Raw genomic sequence first — 24,757 nt, 5'->3', positions numbered from 1 at the left:
TGTTACTTCACACCCTGAAGTCCTGACTGTACAACCTCAGGGACAAGTTTCTCTTCCTTTTTTTTTGTAAGAGTCTTGCTCTGTTACCCAGGCTGGAGTGCAATGGCACCATCTTGCCTCACTACAATCTCTGCCTCCTGGGTTCAAGCAATTCTCCTGCCTCAGCCTCCTGAGTAGCTGGGATTACAGGCATGCGCCACCATGCCCAGCTAATTTCGTATTTTAGTAGAGACGGGATTTCTCCGTGTTGGCCAGGCTGGCCTCAAACCCCCTGATCTCATGTGATCCGCCCGCCTCGGCCTCCCAAAGTGCTGGGATTACAGGCGTGAGCCACCGTGCCCAAATGGGCCAGGCATGATGGCTCACACCTGTAATGCCAGCACTTAGGAGGCTGAGGTGGGAGGATCACTTGAGGCCAGGAGTTCAAGACCAGTCCCAGCAATATAGTGAGACCTCACTTCTACAAAAAATTTAAAAATTAACTGGGCATCGTGGTACATGCCTGTAGTCCCAGCTACTCAGGAGGCTGAGGCAGGAGGATCACTTGAGCCCAAGAGGTTGAGGCTGCAGTAAGCCAAGATTGGCCCACTACACTCTAGCCTGGGCGACAGAAAGAGACTCAATCTCAAAAATAAAAACAAAACAAAAAGGGAAAAAAATAGTATCTTACCAAAAAAAAAAAAAAAAAAAAAAGGCAATTCTACAAATTAGTAGGAAATTCTCTGGGGAATTCTAAAGCAAGCACAAAGAGTATGGTCTAGAACACAGGAAGGGCGTCACGGTGTTTTCCTGAGGGCTGGGCTGCGTCTCTCCACTCTGCTGCCCTCTCTGAGAGGCTCACCACCTGGCCATTCTGAGAAGTCAGCCTAAATAGGAAAGACAGCAAACCCTGCCCTCGCCCTGGGGAAGTGGCGCCTTCAGGCTTCTAGAAGAACCGAGATGAGCTTGTGGGTCTACTATCTAATCGCCTTTTCTACTTGTAGGCTGCCAAGGCCAGTAGAGACAGGAAGCTGGTTTTTCTCGAGGCTTCACATGGTCACCTTATTTGCCGACAAACACTGCAAGGCTTTATTAGCTAAAATGTCAACCCACACACAGATCAGAGACCGCCCTCAGCTTCTCTGCGCCTTTCCGCCCCGTCACCGCATCAACGGGGGGGAGGCCAAACTCAAACACTCGTGGGGCACAGACGTCCCAGAAGCAAACATGAAAGCTACGGGAGTTTATTTATTTAATTTTTTTTTTCCCCAGACGGAGTCTCTGTCGCCCAGGCTGGAGTGCAATGGTATGATCTTGGCTCACTGCAACCTCCACCTCCTCAATCAAGAGATTCTCCTGCCACAGCCTCCCGAGTAGCTGGGATTACAGGTGCCCGCCACCACACCCAGCTTTATATTTTTAGTAAAGACAGGGTTTCCCCATGTTGGCCAGGCTGGTCTTGAACTTCTGACCTCGGGTGATCCACCTGCCTCAGCCTCCCAAAGTGTTGGGATTACAGGCGTGAGCCACCGCACCTGGCCAGCCACTGGAGTTTAAAGGACAGTCAAGCTGGCTCCAGCCTAAGGTGGCATTTTCCCCCATCAGAAAGCTGCGGCTCCTATACCTCAGAATAGGGCACCTATAAGTCAGTCAGTGAAGTCTCTGCTCTAACTGGCCACCGGGGCCATTGTCTTCTGACACAGCCTTGCCAGGAGGCCTGCCATCTGCAAAAGGGAGTTCACTCCTTCCACTATTTTCATGTGAGTGTATCCAATTTCCTGAAAAACAAACCAAATTCAAATCTGGTTAATAAGTGGGGGAGTTCTTTTTTAAAATCTGAACTGAAAAAAATAAAAATAAAAACAGAAACAAACTGAACTAATGGTTTGTTCAAAATCAGCATGAGGAATTCCAACTCCAGCTGGAAAATGAATGCTAAGATGTAATGGATTTTGTTTACCTAAAGTTCAATTTATTTCTTAAAAGGATGCTGATATTCTTTCAAAGATACTGTTAAGAAAATGGGTGGGGCGGACGGCGGGGGGTGGCACGGAAAGCCAGGATAGAGGAAAATATTTATATATCTGATAAAGAACTTGCATCCAGACTGTATAAAGAATTCTCAAAAATTCAGTAATAAAGTCCAGGCGCGGTGGCTCATGCCTGTAATCCCAGCACTTTGGGAGGCCGAGGTGGGTGGATCACGAGCCCAGGAGTTCGAGATCAGCTTGACCAACATGGTGAAACCCCATCTCTACTAAAAATACAAAAATTAGCCAGGCATGGTGGCACGCCTGTAATCCCAGCTACTCGGGAGGCTGAGGCAGGAGAATCACTTAAACCTGGGAGGCGGAGGTTGCAGTGAGCTGAGATAGTGCCAGTGCACTCCAGCCTGGGCAACAGAGCGAGACTCCATCTCAAAAATAAATAAGTAAATAAATAAATTCAGTAATAAAAAACAAACAACCCAATTAAAAAATGGGTAGATTTAGACCTGGAGCAGTAGCTCACACCTGTAATCCCAGCACTCTGGGAGGCTGAGGCAGGAGGATCACTTGCCCAGAGTTGGGCCTGGGCAATATAGCAACACCCAAACTCTAAAAAAAAAAGAAAATAAAAACGACCCAAGTGTAGTGGCACATGCCTGCAGTCCCAGCTACTCAGGAGCCTGAGGTGGGAGGATTGCTTGAGCCTGGAAGGTTGAGGCTGCAGTGAACTACGATCACACCACTGCACTCCAGCCTGGGTGACAGAGCAAGACCCTGTCTCTCAAAAACATAAAAAATATAGGCCAGGCGCAGTGGCTCACACCTGTAATTCTAGCACTTTGGGAGGCCGAGGCAGGAGGATCACTTGAGCCCAGGAGTTCAAGACCAGCCTTGGCAACACGGGGACACCCCGTCTCTACCAAAAATATAAAAATTGGCTGGTCTTAACATGATCTCTAAACAAATAAATAGAGTACAATTAAAATAAAAAATTTAAAAATTTAAAAAAATGGGTACATATGAACAGATGTTTCATCAAAGAAGATTCTGGATGGCAAACGAGCACATGATTAAATGCTCAGCATATTAATTAGGGAAATGCAAATTAAAGCCACAATGAGATCTCATCACATGCCTATTAGGTTATTTTGTTGTTGTTGTTGTTGTTGTTTTTTTTTTTTTAGATGGAGTCTCACTCTTGTAGCCCAAGCTGTAGTGCAGTGGTGTGATCTCAGCTCACTGCAACCTCCACCTCCTGGGTTTAAGCGATCCTCCTCCCTCAGCCGCCCGAGTAGCTGGGATTACAGGTGTGAGCCACTGCATCCGGTCATTACACACCGATTAGAACGGCTTAAAAACCAAACTGAGCACTCCACGTGGTGGCTAGGTTGAGGATCCTCCGGAATGCTGGTGGGAATGCACGTGCTGCAGCCACTTTGGAAAACCGTTTGGCAGTTCCTTATTGAGTAAAACATACACTTATCATTTTCCCAGGCAATCTCACCCCTGGGAAGTTACTTGGGAAAAAGAAAAACTTAACATTTGCATTCACACTAATCTATATATGCAAATGTTTACACTGGCTTTATTCACAGTCACCACAATCTGTAAACCCAAATGTCCTCCAGCTGATGGACAGATAAGCAAACTGTGGTACACGCACACGATGGATTACTTCTCAGTGATAACACGGACTGATGCATGGATAGAAGTACCAACGTGGACACATCTGAAAGGCATTTCTGCTACAGTGAAAGAAAGAAGCCAGACTCACAAGGCTAATTTCTACATGATCCCATTTATATGATATTCTGGAAAACCGTATCCCACGAAACAGAAACTACATCGGTAGTTTCCAAGTGGTAGTCGGGGAGGGGGCTGGCTTCAAAGGGACACATGAGTTGTTCTGGGATGACAGATCCTGCATCCTGATGGAGATAGTGTTTGCGTGACTGAGTGCGTGTGTCCTGTGCCTAACAGGCTGAATTTTACTCTATGTAAATTAAACCTCAATTAATCTGACCTTGAAAATCAATCAATCAGTCAACAGACAAGAGAGCCTTGAATGAAGAAAATCCGAACTGTGTGAAACAAACTTGGTCCTCAGGACAATTAGCCACGTTGATCTAGTTTGGACGTCTGTCCCCTTCCAATCTCATTTGGAATTTGGTCCCCAGCGTGGGGATGTTTGGGTCACGAGGGAGATCCCACGTGAATGGCTTGGTGCCCACCCCAAGGTAGTAAGTGAGTTCTGGATCAATTAGGTCCCTGGAAGGCTGGCTGTTCAAATGAGCCTGGCACCTCCCTCCACTCTCGACAGGTGATCTCTGCACGCACAGGCTCCCCCTTCACCTTCCAACATGAGTGGAAGCAGCCTGAACCCCTCCCTAGAAGCAGATGCTGGCATCATGCTACATGTACAGCCTGCAGAACTGTGAGCCAAATCAACCTCTTTTCTTTCTACATTACCCAGTCTCTGGTATTCCTTTATGGTAACTCAAAGGGACTAAGACACACTCTCCCTCCCACTGCAGTTGGGAAACACTGAGCACCTTCTAGATGCGGGGCCTGTGAGCAAACAGAGAAAGCAAAGCCAGGGCCCACAGTCTTTTTTTTTGTTTTGAGACAGAGTCTCGCTCTGCTGCCCAGGCTAGAGTGCAGTGGCGCGATCTTGGCTCACTGCAACCTCCACCTCCCAGGTTCAAGCGATCCTCCTCCCTCAGCCTCCCAAGTAGCTGGGATTACAGGCGCCTGCCACTGCGCCCATCTAATGTTTTTTTTTGGAACGGAGTCTCGCCTCCATCACCCAGGCTGGAGTGCGGTGGCACGATCTTGGCTCACTGCAACCACCACCTTCCAGGTTCAAGCAATTCTCCCACCTCAGCCTCCCAAGTAGCTGGGATTATAGGCGCTTGCCACCACACCCAGCTAATGTTTGTATTTTTAGTAGAGATGGGGTTTCGCCATGTTGGCCAGGCTGCTCTCAAACTCCTGACCTCAGGTGATCCACCTGCCTTGGCCTCCCAAAGTGCTGGGATTACAGGCGTGAGCCACCGTGCCCGGCTGCACCCAGCTAATTTTTGTATTTTTAGTAGAGATGGGGTTTCGCCATGTTGGCCAGGCTGGTCTCGAACTCCTGATCTCAGGTGATCTGCCCACCTCGGCCTCCCAAAGTGCTAGGATTACAGGTGTGGCCCACAGCACCCGGCCACTATGGCCCACACTCTTGAGGACAGAGGCATTTCTACACTCTCACTGACCTTGATGAACTCCAGTTTCAGGTATTCTGCCATTTGGAAAGTTTTACACACTCGAAAGATGTTGCCAATGATGTCTTCTGGTGAGTAGCCCAGATGCCACAAGTGAGCAAGAATCTAGACAAAGGAGACAGAAAAGGATGCTTACCACTTTAAACTGTAAGAAGACATGTGACCTTCAGGTCACATGGGGGTATCTTAACTGATTTTCATGACAGATAGACAGATAACATTGCAAATGTATTTTTGTTTTGCTCAAATTTTTTTTTCAGTGATATAAAGATGGAGTCTTGCTATGTTGCCCAGGCTGGTCCCAAGTTCCCAGCCTCAAGCAATCCTCCTGCCTCGACCTTCGAAAGTGCTGGGATTACAGGCATAAGCCACTGAGCCCAGCCTATTAGAAATGTTTTAAGCTGTGTTGCAAAATGGTCTACTACCACACTCATGTAATCTCTTGATCCGGAGCTCTTAAAACGCTTTATTAATCTGACGACTAGGTACAGCAGAGTGGAAAAAGCAGACCATTCATCTGCTGGCTTCACCCAGCTGCAGTCCCAGTGTAATCTCTGCAGGACGAGCTCGGAGCACACCCTGACTGGGTAATCCCAGCCTCCTGCTTCCCACCCACCCTGCCCCGCCCGGGCTGCAAGGTCTGGAGGCAGGCCTTTTTGCCTTTGCTTTGGCATCTTGGGGTGAATTCAGGGGGCAGAGAAGCTCTGTGCCCACAAATCTGAAGGCTTTCTTCAGGTCTACTCAGAGACCCTGGGCCTGGGTCTCTGCTCAGTCTTCCTGCCTTGCACACCAGTTTCACATTGGGTGGAACTCTGCCCTAAACCCAGTCAACTTCCAGCCTAGTTTGTTAGGGGGTAGGCAGAGGGAAACTATGATTGGATCAATGACCTTGAACCACACCAACCACACCACACCCATGTGGCTTGAGGTCGCCTGAGCCCCAGCCACACCTGCTGGAATCTGCTCACAGCACCCAGTCCCACTGTCAGGCTAGAATCTTCCTGCTCCCTCCTCTCCTGGCTAGCTGGGGGCTGCTGGGTCCCAGAATGCCTGTGCCTATGAGAATGGATGGGGACACCTCCCCTTAACCGGAGAGAAGATGGCGTCCCTGGAGAAGGAGCTAGGCTGGTCTTTCCTCCTGACTTTGGCTGACAAATTTCTCCTGCAGAGGATATAATTACAGGAGAAAAACACCATTTTGAATTCTAGTTCTACTGCTTTTAAACCGTATGACTTAGGGCTGGGTATAGTGACGTGTGCCTGTAGTCCCAGCTACTTGGGAGGCTGAGGTGGGAGGATCACCTGAGCCTGAGAGGTTGAGGCTGCAGTGAGCTGTAACTGCGCCACTGCATTCTAGCCTGGGCAACAGAGTAAGACCCTGTTTCTAAAAAAAAATAAATGAAAAATAAATAAACACAGTAATTTAGGATAAGAAATTCAGCCTCTGAATCAGTTTTCTCATCAGTAAAGTGCACCCAACTCCTAGCATGATTTTTCTTTCCAGACCCTAGACAGATTAACACATAGCATGATATTATATTTTTTTCCTGAGACAGGGTCTCACTCTGTCACCCACGCTGGGGTGCAGTGGCGCAATCACAGCTCACTGCAGCCTTGACCTCCAGGGCTCAACAAATCCTCCTGCCTCAGTCTCCCAAGTAAGATTACAAGAATGAATGGAGTGATGTGTATAATGTCCCTGGCACCAGAAGGGCTCCCTCTCTCCTCTGCCCAAGAAGTGAGCGGTTCCTCTGCCAGGATAGGGGGAAGGAGGCCAACCTTGTAGGCTTCGTCGATGTTGGCGTTCACACAGTGCTGGATCATCTCCTTTACGAGCAGTGGGTGGGGCTCGTCACAGACCTGGCCAAAGGGAAAGGAAAGGCGGTCAGGGGCTGGCCGACTTCCAGGCAATCTATGAGTAAAACTTCTCAACCTGTTGTTTTCATCAAATTCTCCAGCGACCAGAATGAGTTTGGGGAATGCTCCTCTCACCACCAAAGAGAAGTGCTTCCGGCACCAGGAAGATAAATTTCCCAAACACAAGATAGATAAACAAGAGAGCAGCCAAGGGCCTGTGAAGGATGCTCACTCGGGGACAGCTTTAAAGTTACAAGTCATCTGTCTTAGATCACCTGGGGGGTCATTTGCCCAGAACCACTTGGAATTCACTTTAGAACTGGGAGGTCTTTTGGGCCAATTCCCACCTCCACCCCAGAGTAGGAACTGGCCTTCCCTAAAAAGTGTCCCCCAGCCTCATCCTGACACCCTAAACGAGGGGTCCCGCTACTCCAGCAGGCAGGTGCATGGTGCTGGGGACTCCGTCCTCCCTGCAGCATTCTCCGCAGTGGCATGAGGCTCTGCCTCAGGTACAATGTCGACCCCTAAATCTTCCCAATGAAAGACTCCTGATGGCTCCAGAGGCCACCCACATCTGCCCTTGCCTTTTCCCAGTGGAAGCCATGGTTTCCTGAGCCCTCAGTGACCCCCCAAGACAAAACAGGGCCCGAACCATCACCCCTGTTTCTGAGCAGGCCTCCCTTTCCTAAGTGGCCTCGAAAATGCATTCACTGCCCAGGTCTACCCAGATGCTTCAAAAATCGCTTATCTGTTGTCCACAAACCTGGTAAGAAATAGCTATAGGCTGAAAGCTTGGACAGCCCTTCCCAGTTTCTTCCCCCAAATAAGGGGGAAGTGAGTCTCTCAAATGGCATTTAGACGCTGAGTTATCAGGATGCGGAAGCAGTTTTCAAAAGAATTCCCAAGAGAAAAATGTTTTGCCGACTTGGGAGAGTGAGTGAGAATCCTTTTCCTCAGCCTGGCTTTGAGGGTTACTACCTACCCTCCAGGGGCAGAAGGGGGGAGCAGGGCACAGCATTGCCCTGGGTGAAAAAACCCAGGGTGTGGGGTCTGAAGGCTGCTGGGGAACAGCACAGTGCTCCTGCCTGCCCTTTAGGGGCCAGGGGATCCCCTGGGCCCACGTCATCACCCACAATGTGGTGGTAAGAACCTCTGTGCAGGGAAGTCACTGGGATCAAATAAGACGCGTCAGAAATTGCTCGGCCCTGGGTCTAATGCATCAGTGGTCCTCCCTCACCTACCACACACAAGTGAAGTTCCAGGTCCCCCGAAACTCTCCAGCTTGTGCAGCAAAGCAGCAATAGGGAGAGGACAGATGGGAGCAGAGTGGGCTCTCTGGCACCCACGAGAGCAGCCGGGTGTCTGTCCCCACTGCCAGGCCAGCCCTTCAGCCCCACTGGCCCCCGCAGGGAAGCACGGCTTATGCTGACAGTACTACCCACACCAGCGCTTGTACCTTGAACACGTTCTCACTGTTAATGAAGCCAAATCCTGAGAAGGTGGACTGCAGGTTGTTCAGCGCCTGTTCAGGAGCAAACACATGTCAAGGGTGATTTTTATATTTATTTCTTTTTGGGCAGAGACAGGAGTCTCGCTATGTTGCCCAGGCTGGTCTCGAACTCCTGGGCTTAAGCAATCCTCCCACCTCTGCTTCCCAAGTGCTGGGATTACAGGCGTGAGCCACCGCACCAGGCCAAGGGTGACTTTTTTTATTTTTTTTTTAAGACAGAGTCTCACTCTGTCACCCAGCATGGAGTGTAGTGGCACAATCTCGAGTCAGTGCAATCTCCGCATCCCAGGTTCAAGCGATTCTCCTGCCTCGGCCTCCTGAGTAGCTGGGATTACAGGCACCCAACACCATGCCTGACTTTTTTTTTTTTTTTTTTTTTTTTGAGACAGAGTCTCGCTCTGTCACCCAGGCTGGGGGGCAGTGGTGCTATCTCAGCTCACAGCAAGGTCCGCCTCCCAGGTTAACGCCATTCTCTTGCCTCAACCTCCCAAGTAGCTGGGACTACAGGTGCCCACCACCATGCCTGGCTAATTTTTTGTATTTTTAGTAGAGATGGGGTTTCACCGTGTTAGCCAGGCTGGTTGTGAACTCCTGACCTCGTGATCCACCCGCCTTGGCCTTCCAAAGTGTTGGGATTATAGGCGTGAGCCACCATGCCCGGCCACGCCTGGCTAATTTTTTTAGTTTTTTTAGTAGAGACGGGATTTCACCATGTTGGCCAGGCTGGTCTTGAACTCCTGACCTCAGGTGATCCTCCTGCCTCAGCCTCCAGGGTGACTTTTAAAGCTCTGCCCTTCCCTGCCTCTCTTCTTGGAGTCTGAGCTAGACAGCCCACTGACTCAGGAGGGTGCCAGGTCTCCGTCTCTTTCTCTTGTTGTACCTTGTGCAGCTGTCACTTCCCTCCCCTTCCCCATGGAAGGGGCATGGCAGGCACAGGACGCCCACGCCTGAATGGTAGCAGCCCACATACCTGCCTCATGTCTCCCTGGGCCGTGAAGATGATGGCTTCCAGGCCGTCATCAGTGTAGGGTACCCTCTCCTTCTCGATAACATTCATCAGCCTGGTGAGGATCTGGGTGTCGGTCAGCTTTGTGTACCGAAGGACGGCACAGCGGGACTGAATGGGCTCTGAACAGAGACGGGACAGTAGTGAGGCTTCCCTGCAGAGGCCGGCATCATCCTGTTAGCTCTTTGGTCATAAGGCTGCGGCTGCACAATCCACACAGCCCCAGCACTCAATAGAGACTTGGTAGGCCAGACGCGAGGGCTCACGCCTGAATCCCAGCACTTTGGGAGGCTGAGGCGGGAGGATCACTTGAGGTCAGGAGTTTGAGACCAGCCTGGACAACATGATGAAACCCCATCTCTACTAAAAATACAAAAATTAGGTGGGTGTGGTGTCACACGTCTGTAATCCTAGCTACTTGGGAGGCTGAGGCAGGAGACTCACTTGAGCCCGAGAGGCGGAGGCTGAAGTAAGCCAAGATCACACTACTGCACTCCAGCCTGGACAACAGAGCGAGGCTGTGTCTCAAAAAAAAAAAAAAAAAATAGAGAGAGACTTGGTAAACACAGGGTGATATGTCAAGGTGTCAACCAATAAGCAATGACAGAGGCCTCAGCTGGCACTGCCCGGCATGGCCTTGGCTCGCCACAGCTTCCAGACGGGGAAATGATCCTCCAGTAGAAACACATCCATGTGCCACAAGCCGTTAGATGAGTCAGCCCTGGCCCAGATGGACTCTGGAATTGGTGTGTGCTGGATGTTGGCCCTTCTGGGCACATGACAATTCAATCTGAATGGGCCAACCCAGTTTCTTTCTTTTTTTTTTCATAGACGGGGTTTTGCTATGTTGCCCAGGCTGCTCTCGAACTCCTGGCCTCAAGTAGTCTTCCTGCCTCCACCTCCCAAAGTGCAGGGATTACAGGTGTGAGCCATCATGCCTGGCCAGTTTCTTTCTTTTTTTTTTCTGAGACCAAGTCTCTCTGTTGCCCAGGCTGGAGTGCAGTGGCGTGATCTAGGCTCACTGCAACCTCTACCTCCCAGGTTCAAGTGATTCTCCTGTCTCAGCCTCCTGAGTAGCTGGGATCACAGGCGCACGCTATCACACCCGACTAATTTTTGTATTTTTAGTAGAAACGGGGTTTCACCATGTTGGCCAGGTTGGTCTTGAACTCCTGACCTCACCTGCTTCAGCCTCCCAAAGTGCTGGGATTACAGGCACGAGCCACTGTGCCCTGCTAAATCAAGAACTAGGAATGCATTTTTCTCCATTTCATCGCTGGCATCTGGAAAGCGGAGAATACTTCTCATTAAACTCTGTGAGCTCTCCACTAGCATGGTGCCTGGCAGCTACTAAGAACCAGAGTTAAGTGTTCGGTGAATGGGTGAATGAATCAATGCACAAATCAGTGCGATTTGGGGAAGGGAAAAGAATGTAAAGGATTCCTGACACTGCTGAGAGCCCCGCCAGGGCTGGGAGCCATGACTTTGTGGGTGCCATATTTAGTAATGCACTTGTCAGCAACAGCGGCCTGGGTGGCAAGGGGGTTGTCAGATGGATGAGCTCATATGGTTGGGTTCAGCAGGGCAGAAGTGAGGCAAAGAAAGCGGCTGAGAGAGCAATGAGAAATGAGGAAAGAGGACAGCTGGGCTGTGCAGGCAGCCTGTGTCAGAAAGACAAGGATGGGCCAGCCGCGGTGGCTCACGCCTATAATCCCTGCACTTTGCAAGGCTGAGGTGGGCGGACCACTTGAGGCCAGGCATTCTAGATTCTAGACCAGCCTGGGCAACATGGTGAAACCCCGTCTCTACCAAAAATACAAAAATTAGCCAGGCATGGTGGCATATGCCTGTAATCCCAGCTACTGAGGAGGCTGAGGTAGGAGAATCACTTGAATCCAGGCAGTGGAGATAGCAGTGAGCTGAAATCGCACCACTGCACTCCAGCCTGGGTGACAGAGCGAGACTCTCTCTAAAAAAAAAAGAAAGAGAAGGATGTGAAACCAGCAGGAAGTTGACAGACTAGAGCACTCTTGGGACCTGGGGCGGGACAAACCCATGCAGAAGCAGACAGGCTGCAGGGAGGGAGGTAGAAGGGCAAACAGTAGGGTTAGAGAGAAGACGGACTGCAGGATTTCAGAGGAGCTTCCCGGAGGCAATAAATTACAATGTATAGATACTGCCTATACCAAGTGCTCAGAGCACATGAATAGCACAAGAAGGTATCTGGAGAGCGACTGTGATCATGACACTGTGCAAGGGACATCAACAATGTCCTGTGTGCCTCCAAGAGTGCAAGAGGGAGATAGACCTGGGGCTCCAATCCCAGCTGCTCTTGCACTTGCTCTGACTTTGGGCAAACTACTCAACCTCTCCAAGCTCGTTTTCTTTCCCTTTTTTCCTTAGATCCTAAACATCAGGATAAGCTCCAGTTTTCTCATCTCTAAAGTGAAGCTAATAATACCTCCTCATAGGATTATATAAGATTAAATTTAAAAGTTGATTACAATGGGAAACATGTTGTGCATAATATATACAATTTCTCCTTGTCAATTAAAAAATATAAATTTAAAAACTTGATTATACAGTGCTTGGCCCATGCTACACAATAAAAAAATCCCTACTCTTCCAGTGCTAAAGAGCCAAGGCGAGGCCAGGTGCAGTGGCTCACACCTGTAATTCCAGCACTTTGGGAGGCCGAGGCAGGCGATCACGAGGTCAGACGTTTGAGATCAGCCTGACCAACATGGTGAAACCCCATCTCTAAAAAAAAAAAAAAAAAAAAAAAAAAATTAGCTGGATGTGGTGGTGCAGGCCTGTAATCCCAGCTACTCGGGAGGCTGAAGCACAAGAATTGCTTGAACCTTGGAGGTGGAGGTTGCAGTGATCTGAGATCGTGCCATTGCACTCCAGCCTAGGCGACAGAGTGAGACTTTGTCTCGAAAAAAAAAAAAAAATCCAGGTGTGGTGGCACAGGCCTGTGGTCTCAGCTACTGGGAGGCTGAGGCAGGAAGATCACTTGAGCACAGGAATTTGAGGCTGCAGTGAGCCGTGATGGCACCACTGCACTCCAGCCTGAGCGAAGAGGGAGACCACATCTATAAAAAAGAAAAAAGCCCAGTTGAGCACCACGTGGCCCCCAGCCACCGAAAGCTCCCACTCACCGATGATCTTATCCGAAGCGTTACAAGCAAGGGCGAAGCGAGTGGTTTTAGAGTAGATTTCCATGGTTCTCCTCAAGGCTTGCTGGGCTCCGTCGGTCATGCTGAGAAGAAAAACACAAGTTTGCAAGTGGGACCCAGAGATCATGTGACACAAATTGTTCCCTATACAAAAACCCAGGACATAAGACATGTCCAATGTCCTAAATGAGGGTCTCATTGGAAGTACGCAGGCCACCCCTCTAACACTAAAACCTGTAGGCCGCTCTCTCAAAGATTGTGCAAACAGCATTTAGTACCTACAGCATCAGAACAATCCTGAAGTGAACCTCACGAAAACCACCATCTACAGGGGCTGCCATCACACTTATGGGAATTGGTTCTCTCTCCAGACCTTCATGACACAAATTCAGGAGAACAGTCATGATACCAGCTGCCAACTTTTCTTTCTTCCTTTTTTTTTCTTTTTTTTTTTCTTAAAGAGACAGGTTCTTGCTGTCACCCAGGCTGCAGTGCAATGGTGGAATCATAGCTCACTGCAGCCTTGAACTCCTGGGCTCAAGCAATCCTCCCATCTCAAGAGGCTGATGCGGGCGGACCGCTTGAGACCAGGAGTTCGAACCCAGCCTGGGAAACATAGTGAGACCTCTATTTCTACAAAAAATTTAAAAATACAAAAAAGCCTGTTTACCAGATTATCATAATATAGAGCAATGCCTATAACATTAAAAGGAAAAGCCAGGATACAAAAATTATATATATTATGATCTCAACTATGTAAACATTGATAGTGTATAAAAAGAGAAGAAAAAAAGCAAGCTATTAATGGCCAGGCATAGTGGCTCACGCCTATAATCCCAGCACTTTGGGAGGCCGAGGCAGGTGGCTCTCTTGAGGTCAGGAGTTCAAGATCAGCCTGGCCAACATGGCAAAACGTCAACTCTACTAAAAATACAAAAAAAAAAAAAATTGTCTGGGCGTGGTGGCGCACATCTGTAGCCCCAGCTACTCGTGAGGCTGAGGCAGAAGAATCACTTGAATCCAGGAGGCAGAGGCTGCAGTGAGCCAAGATCATGCCACTGCACTCCAGCCTGGGCAACAGAGTGAGGCTCCACCTCAAAAAAATAAATAAATAAAAAGACAGCAAACTATTAATATATTCTAAATTTTCTTCAAAGAACATGAATTACTGCCACATTAAAAAAAAATTTTTTTTTTTTTTGAGACAGAGTCTTGCTCTGTTGCCCAGGCTGGTGTGCACTGGCACCATCTCGGCTCACTGCAACCTCTGCCTCCCGGGTACAAGCGATTCTCCTGCCTCAGACTCCTTAGTACCTGGGATTACAAGCACCACTGCACTCCAGCCTGGGCACCACCACGTCCAGCTAATTTTTATACTTTTAGTAGAGACAGGGTTTCCATGTTGGCCAGACTGGTTTCGAACTCCTGACCGCAAGCGATCTGCCAGCCTCGGCCTCCCAAAGTGCTGGGATTACAGGCGTGAGCCACCACTCCTGGCCCTAAAAAAAATTTATTTCGCGAGGCACAGCACCTCATGCCTGCAATCCTAGCAGTTTGGGAGGCCGAGGCAGACAGATCACTTGAGGCCAAGAGTTTGAGACCAGCCTGGGTAACACAGTGAGACCCTGCCCCTAGGAAAAAAAAAAATAGCTGGTTGCAGTTGCACAAGCCTATAGTCTCCGCTAGTTGGGAGGCTGAGGTGGAGGATCATTAGACCTGAGGAGTTCAAGGCTGCAGTGAGCTATGACTGTGCCACTGTACTCTAGTCTGAGTGATATAGTGAGACCCTGTCTCAAAAACAACAACAAAAAACAACGTTATAGGGTTAGGGTTCTATATTCTTTTTTTAATGTCATTTCAAATTTTTTTTTTTTTTTTTTTTGAGATAGAGTTTCGCTCTTGTTGCCCAAGTTGCAGTGCAAATGGCGTGATCTCAGCTCACCACAACCTCCGCTTCCTGGGTTCAAGCAACTTTCCTGCCTCAGCCTCCCGAGTAGCTGGGATTACAGGTATGTGCCACCACACCTGGCTAATTTTGTATTTTTAGTAGAGACGAAGTTTCTCCATGTTGGTCTCGATCTCCTGACCTCAGGTGATCTGCCTGCCTCGGCCTCCCAAAGTGCTGGGATTACAGGCATGAGCCACTGAGTCTGGACTCAGATCCTTCATTTATACCAACCGAAGTGTTGTGATGGTTGCACAGCATTGCAAATATACTAAATGCCACTGAACTGTATACTTCAAAATAGTTAAAAGTGGTAAATTTTGGGCCGGGCGCAGTGGCTCACGCCTGTAATCCCAGCACTTTGGGAGGCCGAGGCGGGCAGATCATGAGGCCAGGAGATCAAGACCATCCTGGCTAACACAGTGAAACTCCGTCTCTACTAAAAATACAAAAAAATTAGCCGGGCGTGGTGGCGGGCGCCTGTAGTCCCAGCTACTCGAGAGGCTGAGGCAGGAGAATGGCATGAACCCTCAAGGCAGAGCTTGCAGTGAGCCGAGATTGCGCCACTGCACTCCAGCCTGGGCGACAGAGCAAGACTCCGTCTCACCAAAAAAAAAAAAAGAAAAGGTAAATTTTATGTTATGGTTATGTCCATTTGACCACAATAAAAAATTTTACAGGCCAGGCACGGTGGCTCACACCTATAATCCCAGCATTTTGGGAGGCTGAGGCGGGTAGATCACCTGAAGTCAGGAGTTCGAGACCAGCCTGGCCAACATGGCGAAACCCCATCTCTACTAAAAATACAAAAATTAGGCTGGGCTCGGTGGCTCATGCCTGTAATCCCAGCACTTTGGGAGGCTGTGGTGGGCGGATCACGAAGTCAGGAGATTGAGACCACCCTGGCTAACATGGTGAAACCCCTTCTCTACTAAAAATACAAAAAATCAGCTGGGCGTGGTGATGCGTGCCTGTAGTCTCAGCTACTTGGGAGGCTGAGGCAGGAGAATCACGTGAACCCAGGAGGCGGAGGTTGCAGTGAGCTGAAATCACACCACTGCACTCCAGCCTGGGTGACAGAGCAAGACTCTGTCTCAAAAAATAAATAAATAAATAAATACAAATACAAATACAAAAGTTAGCTGGGCGTGGTGGCAGGTGCCTGTAGTCCCAGCTACTTGGGAGGCTGAGGCCGGGGAACCACCTGAACCCGGGAGGCGGAGGTTGCAGTGAGCAGAGATCGCACCACTGTACTCCAACCTGGGTGACAGAGAGAAACTCCATCTCAAAAAAAACCTCATTTAAATTATTAATGTAAGAGATGCTGAAACCAGCACATTAAATGAATGACTATCTTAGACAAATGTTTGTAAGTGACTTAATAAAGATAAGATTTAAGGTGCAGGCCCCTATTAAATTGCTTGTTGAAGATATGATAAGCAAATCTACCATAAAAGTGCTTTTTATCTTGATTGAATAAAGCCCAAAAAGAGATTTAGAGATCAAGATCAAAATACATTTGGCAAAGCACTCTACCTGTCTGCTTCATCCAGAATGATGATCTTATGTCGGCCTTTGGGAAGAGTGACTTTTTGTTGAGCAAACATTTTAATTTTATTCCTCACAACGTCAATGCCCCTGAAAGAATGACAGGTTTTTACTGGCACCTTCTGAGACAAATTCAGTTGTCTTCACGAGGACTTTTAAACAATCGGTATATCGGGGACTGTGAGGCCCAATTTCCATTTTTGAGTATTTTGGGGGGCAATTATAACTATTTATAAGGATTGAGATTTTATGGCATTTGTTCTTTCTTGGAGGTCTTTCAAAGAACAAAGAAAAAATATACTTTTTTTTTTTTTTTCCAGATAGGGTCTCACTGTGACATCCAGGCTGGAGTGCAGTGGCACTCTCGGCTCACTGCAACCTCTGCCTCCCAGGTTCAGTGAGCCAGGATCATGCCACTGCACCCCAGCCTGGCGATAATTCAAGACTCCATCTCAAAAAAAAAAAAAAAGAGCTTCATCCTTCAGTTTTTTAACTGCATTGCTTGAGATACCATATTATCTTTCAAAAGATGTAATAGAAGTGCAGATATACCACCTTTGTTATCTTGCAAGCTTTCACTAACCACAGCCAAGAATTCAAAATTTTTCATTCTCTACCCACAACAGGAAAGAGAAATAAACTGAGAGGAGGACTCTTCCTAATTATTAGATGAATCAGAAAATAGCTGCAATGTAGGCCAAGCACCATGGCTCAGACCTGTAATCTCAGCACGTTAGGAGGCCGAGGTGGGCGGACTAACTCCAGGCCAGTTTAAGATCAACCTGGCCAACACGGCGAAAATCCATCTTTACTAAAAATACAAAAATTACCCGGGCGTGGCTGCGCACGCCTGTAGTCCCGGCTACTTGGGAGGCCGAGGCATGAGAATCGCTTGAACCCAGGAGGCGGAGGTTATGGTGAGTCAAGATCGTGCCACTGCACTCCAGCCTGGGTGACAGAGCAAGACTCTGTCAAAAAAAAAAAAAAAAAAAAAGAAAAAAGAAAGAAAGGAAGAAAAGAACAGAACAGAACAGTACAGAACTGCAGAGACACCAATAGCAACATTCTAGATGCTACTGATGGTGAAATTGATCATATAAGCAAAATCTCAGACTATGAATCTTCAGATGCCAATATCCTCCACACATTTTCCCAAACTGAAGAATCAAGGAGTGAACAATATGCAGCTGTCCCCTTGGTGTTCCTGGGGACTGGTGCTAGGCCCTTCCTCAGACACCAAAATTCACTTATGCTCAAGTGCCTTATATGAAATGCTATAGTATTTGCATATTAACTTATACACATCCTCCAGTACACTTTGTTTTTACTTTTATACAGAGAAGGGATTTCATTATGTCACCTAGGCTGGTCTCAAAACTCCTGGACTCAAGCGATCCACCTGCCTCAGCCTCCCAAAGTGCTGGGATTATAGGCATGAACCACCATGCCTGGCCAGCCTTCCATACACTTTAAATATACAGGGTGAGTATCCCTTATCCCTAATGGTTGGGACCAGAAATATTTCAGATCTGGGTTTTTTTTTCACATTTTGGAATTTTGCATTATATTTACTGGTTGAACATCCCAGTGTAGTGGCTCACGTCTGTAATCCAAGCACTTTGGGAGGCTGAAGCAAGGAGGATCGCTTGAGTCCTGGAGTTCGAGACCAGCCTGAGTAACATAGTGAGATCCCATCTCCACAAGAAAAAGCTGGCACGGTGGCATGTGTCTATAGTCCTAGCAACTTAGCAGGCCGAGGCGGGAGGATTGCTTGAGGCTAAGGGTTCGAGATCAGCCTGGGCAACATAGTGAGACCCCATCTCTACAAAAATTTTTAAACTTGAAAAAAGAGAAAAAGTGGTTGGTTTTTTTTTTTTTTTTTGAGATGGAGTTTTGCTCGTCACCCAGGCTGGAGTGCCCAATGGTGCGATCTCGGCTCACTGCAACCTCCTTCTCCCGGGTTCAAGCAATTCTCCTGCCTCAACCTCCCAAGTAGCTGGGATTACAGGCACCCAGCACCACGCCCAGCTAATTTTTAGTAGAGATGGGGTTTCACCATGTTGGCTAGGATGGTCTCAAATTCCTGACCTCAGGTGATCCACCTGCCTCGGCCTCCCAAAGTGCTGGAATTACAGGTGTGAGCCACCGTGCCCGGCTGAGAAAAACAGTTTTTGAAAATTTCCATGAAAACAAAAAAAATACACCAGCAAGTTGACAAGTGAGCAACGCTCTTTCACTGGGAAGGGGTGGAGGAAATCACATAGCTGGCAAGGCTTCGAATACAACCCAATGCTAAGAAAGGTTTTTTCTGTAACAATTCTCAATGCAGAGCACCCGCCCCCCTACAGGTCTGACTCTAAGACCTACCTGTCATTTGAAGCATTGAGTTCCAACACGGCATCTTTGAGTGCTGGGCCTAGTAGGGCCCGGGCCAAGCACAGAATGCTTGTGGTCTTGCCGGTTCCTGGAGGGCCCTGGGAATGAGATCTCCAGTAAAGACTTCAAACCACCAGAAGGACCTCAGGTAGCTCTTGAGTTCTGTTCACTGCTGTTTGCATCTCCGTCCCCTCTGACCCCTGCATTCCACCCACAGCACACACAGATCAATACAGCTGGCCGGAGGCAGTGGCTCACAGCTATGATCCCAGCACTTTGGGAGGCCGAGGTGGGCAGATCACCTGAGGTCAGGAGTTCGAGACCAGCCTGGCCAACATGGCGAAACCCCATCTCTACTAAAAATACAAACATTAGCTGGGCGTGGTGGCAGGCGCCTGTAATCCCAGCTAGTTGGGAGGCTGAGGTACAAGAATCGCTTGAACCCGGGAGGGAGAGGTTGCGGTGAGCAGAGATTGCACCACTGCACTCTAGCCTGGGTGACAGAGTGAGACTCCGTTTCAGAAAAAAAAAAAAAAAAAAAAATACAGCAACCAAGCCCAGGCCTCCCAACTAACTTGAGTGAAACGCTTCCCTTTGCCAGGAGAATGGGAAGGGGCTGTCCAGGGAGGCAGCGCTGTGCACAAGAAAGCAGTTCAGCAGGCAGTGGGATGAGACATGGAGACACTCAACAGGCCCAAGGCTGGGTACTCACCGCAATGATGATGTTGGGCACATTTCCTTCCCTTGCAAAGACCTACAGCGAAAATGATCATTAAAACCGGTTAAAACTTGCTTCTGGATGACTACATAAAAAAGATAGAAAAAAGAACAAACAAGCAGGTTAAAACTCGGCTGAGCACAATGGCTCAGGCCTGTAATCCTAGCAGTTTGGGAGGCCAAGGCAGGACAATCACTTGAGGCCTGAGGCCAGCCTGGGCAACATAGTGAAACTCTGTCTCCTCAAAAAATAAACAAATTAGCCAGGTGTGGTGGTGTGCGCCTGTACTCCCAGCTACTCAGGAGGCTAAAATGGGAGGATCAGTTGAGCCTGAGAAGTGGAGGCCGCAGTGAGCTGTGACTGCACCAGTGCACTCCAGCCTGGGCAAGAGTGGGACCTTGTCTCAAAAAGAAAAAAAAAAAAAACACAAAACCTGGTTCATTTGTAAGCTTTAGGAGCTGAATCTCCCCAGCCACACAGCCCGTGTAGTAACAGTGGCTACAAATTTATCCACATGGACTGGATGCCCCATGGAACTCTCACCTCAAGTTCTTTTTATTCTTTTAGAGATGCAGTCTGGCTCTGTCACCCAGGCTGGAGTGCGGTGGTGTGATCAAGGCTCACTGCGGCCTCCAATCCCCAGGCTCAAGTGATCCTCCTGCTTTGGCCTCCCGAGTAGCTGGGACTACAGGTACTCACCTTGGCATCTTCAAAACTGAACACTCCATTCTCCTGTACAAACCCGAGGCCCCACCCATGTTTCCCACCACGGACTGTCCAAGCCACGAAGCTGAGGTCGCCATCATCTTGGTTTGGCCTCATCCTCACCCTGAGTACTTCAATTACCAGGGCTTCACCATCCTCCTCCTTCGTCTCCAGCATCCTCTACTTCTCTCCATCCCAGCTACCACTTTCTTAAGCTCATTATCTCGTCTGATTGCTATCAATGGGCCATTAAGTGGTCTCCATGCTCCCATTCAAATCCATTTCCCATCCTGTAACCACAGCCACTTTCCTAAAGTACACACCTATTAAAACATTTTTTTTTTTGAGATGGAGTTTTGCTCTTGTTGCCCAGGCTGGAGTATAATGGCACAATCTCGGCTCACTGCAACCTCCGCCTCCCGGGTTCAAGCGATTCTCCTGCCTCAGCCTCCTGAGTAGCTGGGATTACAGACGCCCACCACCATGCCTGCCTAATTTTTATTTTTAGTAGAGACGGGGTTTCGCCATGTTGGCCAGGCTGGTCGTGAACTCCTGACCTTAGGTGATCCACTCGCCTTGGCCTCCCAAAGTGCTAGGATTACAGGTGTGAGCCACCGCACCCGGCCCTATTAAAACATTTTTACCTAACTGAAATCCTTGACTCCTCCCTGCCCTCACTATGAAGCCCAAACTCTTTTTCTTTCTCAAAGTAAGGGTCTCACTCTGTTACCTAGGCTAGAGTGCAGTGGCGTGATCATAGCTCACTGCAGCGTCAAACTCCTGGGCTCAAGAGATCCTCCTGCCTTGGCCTCTTGAGTAGCTGGGATTACAGGCACTTGTCATCATGCCCAGTTTGAACCTCAGACTACAAGCATGCGCCACCACACCCAGCTCATTTTTTTTTTTTTTTTTTTTGGAGACAGAGTCTGGCTCTGTCCCCCAGGCTGGAGTGCAGTGGCACCATCTCGGCTCACTGCAAGCTCCGCCGCCCGGGTTCACGCCATTCTCCTGCCTCAGCCTCCCGAGTCACCCAGCTCATTTTTAAATTTTTTCGTAGAGACTGGTTTCACCATGTTGCCCAGGCTGATCTCAAACACCTGACCTCAAGTGATCTGCCCATCTTAGCCTCCCAAGGTGCTGGGATTATAGGCGTGAGCCACTGTGCCTGGCCTTAGGTCATCTTTTAAAAAGCTACTCAAGGCTGCTTGTGGTGGCTCACGCCTGTAATCCCAGCACTTTGGGAGGCCGAGGCAGGCAGATCACGAGGTCAGGAGTTCGAGACCAGCCTGGCCAACATGGTGAAACCCCATCTCTACTAAAAATACAAAAATTAGCCGGGTGTGGTGGCGCGTGCCTGTAGTCCCAGCTACTGGGGAGGCTGACGCAGGAGAATTGCTTGAACCCAGGAGGCAGAGCTTGCAGTGAGCTGAGATGGCGCCATTGCACTCCAGCCTGGGCGACAGAGCGAGACTCCATCTCAAAAAAAAAGGCCAGGCACAGTGGTTCACACCTGTAATCCCAGCACTTTGGGAGGCTGAGGCGGGCGGATCATGAGGTCAGTAGATCGAGACCATCCTGGCATGGTGAAACCCCGTCTCTACTAAAAATACAAAAAAATTAGCCAGGCGTAGTGGCGGGCGCCTGTAGTCCCAGCTACTTGGGAGGCTGAGGCATGAGAATGGCGTGAACCCGGGAGGTGGAGCTTGCAGTGAGCGGAGATCGCGCCACTGCACTCCAGGCTGGGCAACAGAGCGAGACTCTGTCTCAAAAAAAAAAAAAGAGCCACTCACCTCTAGCCTGCTCACGGTGTCTTCATTCCCGACAATTTCATTCAGCTTTACTGGCCTATATTTTTCAACCCTGTCAAGAAAATGCATAAAAATATTGACATGGTTATCTTCACACTACCCCACAAAAAGCACTTATGGGTCATCCTGACAGCTTTGTTAGAAAATTACATACATTCAGTACAACTATGCCAAATGGTTGCAGGTTTTAAATGTAATAAGATGCCAGCCAGGCGCAGTGGCTCAGGCCTGTAATCCTAGCACTTTGGGAGGCTGATGCGGGTGGATCACTTGAGGTCAGGATTTTGAGCCCAGTCTGGCCAACATGGTGAAACCCCATCTCTACTAAAAATACAAAAATTAGCCGGACGTGGTGGTGTGCGTCTGTAATCCCAGCTACTTGGGAGGCTGAGGCACAAGAATAGCTTGAACCCGGGAGGCAGAAGTTGCAGTGAGCTGAGATCATGCCACTATACTCCAGCCCAGGCTACAGAGTGAGACTGTTTCAAAAATAAATAATAAATAAATAAAATGTAATAAGATGCCCAAGTGCCATTTGAAAAGTTAAGGGCATGAGAATTGTACAGCACAGGCTTCAAACCGGCCACAGCAGAGAAACACCTGTTGCTGCTGTAGCAGGGCCAGCACAGGCCATCTGGAGCAATGTGACACTGTGCTGCAACCCTGTTTGCCCGTCACAAGAGGCCCAGCACACACAGCACTGACATCATCTGGTGTGACAACATGGGTGCAACCAAGCTCCTTTCTCATCCCTTACCTGCCAGTTTCTTTTCTTTCTTTTTTTTTTTTTTTTGAGACAAGAGTTTCGCTCCTGTTGCCCAGGCTGGAGTGCAATGGCGCGATCTGGGCTCACTACTGACCTCAGGTGATCTGGCTACCTCAGCCTCCCAAAGTGCTGGGATTACAGGTGTGAGCCACCATGCCAGGCAAGGATTACCTGCCAGTTTCTGCAGATGTGTGCCAAATACACAGCATGGCTGGCTAGACACCATAGGCCTAGGCTGGGCGCAGTGGGATTACATGCCTGTAATCCCAGCACTTTGGGAGGGTGAGGCGGACGGATCACTTGAGATCAGGACTTCGAGACCAGCCTGGCCAACATGGTGAAACCCAGTCTCTACTAAAAATACAAAATTATCAGGGTGAGGTGGTACACGCCTGTAACCCCAGCTACTAGGAAGGCTGAGGGAGGAGAATTGATTGAACCTGGGAGATGCAAGTTGCAGTGAGCCGAGATCACACCATTGCACTCCAGCCTGTGTGACAAAGTGTGACTCTATCTCAAAAAAAAAAAAAAATTAGCTGGGCATGGTGATGCGTGCCTGTAGTCCCATCTACTTGGGAGGCTGAGGCAGGGGGATCACCTGAGCCAAGGAGTTGGACACCAGCCTGGGCAACACAGCAAAAACCCCGTCTTAGTATCTTTAAAAAAATTTCAAATGTAAATGTTATAGAACCTAACAGTCCAAATATTATTTTCAACATGTAATCGATATTTTTTTAAAAGACTTAAGTTTTTTAAAACACTAGTTCATACACTACTATACACAAAAACTTTTGAAAAAACCAACTAGGTCAGAGTAGGTGGTCACCCGGGGTAGTCCTAATTGTCATAAGCATTGTTGTGAGCGAGACTCCGCTCGCGGAGTTTAGACCGGCCACTCTCGATCCATGTCTGTCACCTTCTTGAAATCATCTCGACGCCACCCGGGGCCTCCTCCTCCCTTGGGATCCCCCAAAACCAGCCCCTAACCCCCGAGTTTCTCCGGAGCACGGCCCGCCACTCGCCCACCCTCACGTCTAAACGTGCCCGTTCTTTACGGCCTGGGACCTCACCACGGCAGCTCATAGTGGCCGGCGCTGCCGGGGGCCTTGCTGGAGGCAGGGGCAGGGTCAGGGTCCTGGGCCTCCACCTCGCCCGCGCCACCACAGACGGCCTCCAACTCCATTCTCGCGCCTCCTCTTCCCGCCACCCGAGGCACCGCCCCGTGACGCCACCACGCAAGCCCCGCCCTCTGGCTTCCGCCGGGCGCGAGCGGAAGTCACGTACCCGCGCCTCTCCGTGCCTGCAAAGAGATGTTCCGGTGATGCCCCGGCGGCCGTCGCTAGAGGCCGCGGTTGCTATGGGAGACCTGGCGTCCGGCCTGGGAGCGACAGGAAGGAGAGCTCTGGCTGCGACGCCTTCCGAGAAAGCAGGTCGCTTTCGGAACGGACGTTTGTGTGTGGTTTCTGTGGAAGATCCGCTCCGCGGCGGCGTGGAAGGAGCAGGGCCTGGGGGCGTTGCGGCCAAACGCGGGCTTCGGTGCTGGGACACGGACAACGCTGGCGTCCGGGCGCTGCTGGGCAGCGGGGTCCGGGGATGACGTCTGGGGCTGCCCGTGCCCACTTTTCCAGATTGCTCTGAATGTCCCAGTGAGCTGCTCCTGTTGGGTGGGCTCCTGCGACTCTACCGCGCTCGGCACTCGACGTTTATTATCAGGGAATTCTCGGCTGCAAGATGGGAATTCCACCCCCACCCCATTTTGCAGAGGAGGAAACTGAAACCGTCCTTTGGTCAGATGAAACGCAATGTTCATTACAGGAAAGTAGGGACTCAAGGCCGGTGCGGTGGCTCACCCCTCTAATCCCAGCACTTTGGGGGACAGAGACCGGAAGAGCGCTTAAGCCCAGGAGTTTGAGACCAGTCTGGGCAACATAGTGAGACCCCGTCTCTACAAAAATAAAAATAAAAAAATTAACCGGGCGTGGTGGCGCGCACCTGCAGTTCCAGCTACTCAGGAGGCTGAGGCGGAGGAGTGCTTGAGCCCAGGAGGTGCAGGCTGCAGTGAGCTCTGATCACACCACTGCACTCCAACCTGGTCTGCAGCAA

The 24,757-nt window shown here is 49.4% G+C and overlaps 1 protein-coding gene across 3 annotated transcripts; it reads right to left on the bottom strand.

The window, feature by feature from the left end:
- Positions 1–1,207: 1,207 nt before the first annotated feature.
- Positions 1,208–23,860, bottom strand: RFC2 (replication factor C subunit 2). Of its 3 annotated transcripts, XM_032756707.2 has the most exons (11): positions 23,725–23,860; positions 21,871–21,940; positions 19,370–19,411; positions 18,649–18,755; positions 16,270–16,371; positions 12,771–12,871; positions 9,574–9,731; positions 8,550–8,615; positions 7,016–7,096; positions 5,228–5,341; positions 1,208–1,757 (listed from the first exon to the last, which is right to left on the bottom strand). In XM_032756707.2, the coding sequence occupies exons 1-11, from the start codon at positions 23,835–23,837 to the stop codon at positions 1,647–1,649; spliced, it is 1,065 nt and encodes a 354-aa protein (XP_032612598.1). In that variant the 5' UTR covers positions 23,838–23,860; the 3' UTR covers positions 1,208–1,646. The 3 variants fall into 3 exon arrangements, with proteins under 3 accessions (XP_032612598.1, XP_032612603.1, XP_058300075.1); XM_032756712.2 differs by lacking the exon at positions 16,270–16,371; XM_058444092.1 differs by lacking the exon at positions 18,649–18,755 and having other exon boundaries at positions 23,725–23,739.
- Between the last annotated feature and the right edge of the window lie 897 nt (positions 23,861–24,757).

The sequence above is a fragment of the Hylobates moloch genome, unplaced genomic scaffold, assembly GCF_009828535.3.
Source record: "Hylobates moloch isolate HMO894 unplaced genomic scaffold, HMol_V3 SCAFFOLD_1, whole genome shotgun sequence".
Taxonomy (NCBI): domain Eukaryota; kingdom Metazoa; phylum Chordata; class Mammalia; order Primates; family Hylobatidae; genus Hylobates; species Hylobates moloch.
This window is presented reverse-complemented; position numbering and strand designations above follow the sequence as displayed.

What these genes read in the sequence shown, in the direction of transcription:
- RFC2 (XM_032756707.2), bottom strand. Translation starts at nt 23,837, where the DNA reads ATGGAGTTGGAGGCCGTCTGTGGTGGCGCGGGCGAGGTGGAGGCCCAG. An exon ending in CTCAATGCTTCAAATGACAG is followed by an intron (nt 16,372 to 18,648) that starts GTAGGTCTTAGA and finishes TCATTCTTTCAG; the next exon opens with GGGCATTGACGTTGTGAGGA. An exon ending in CCCAGGGAGACATGAGGCAG is followed by an intron (nt 8,616 to 9,573) that starts GTATGTGGGCTG and finishes GCTCCTGAACAG; the next exon opens with GCGCTGAACAACCTGCAGTC.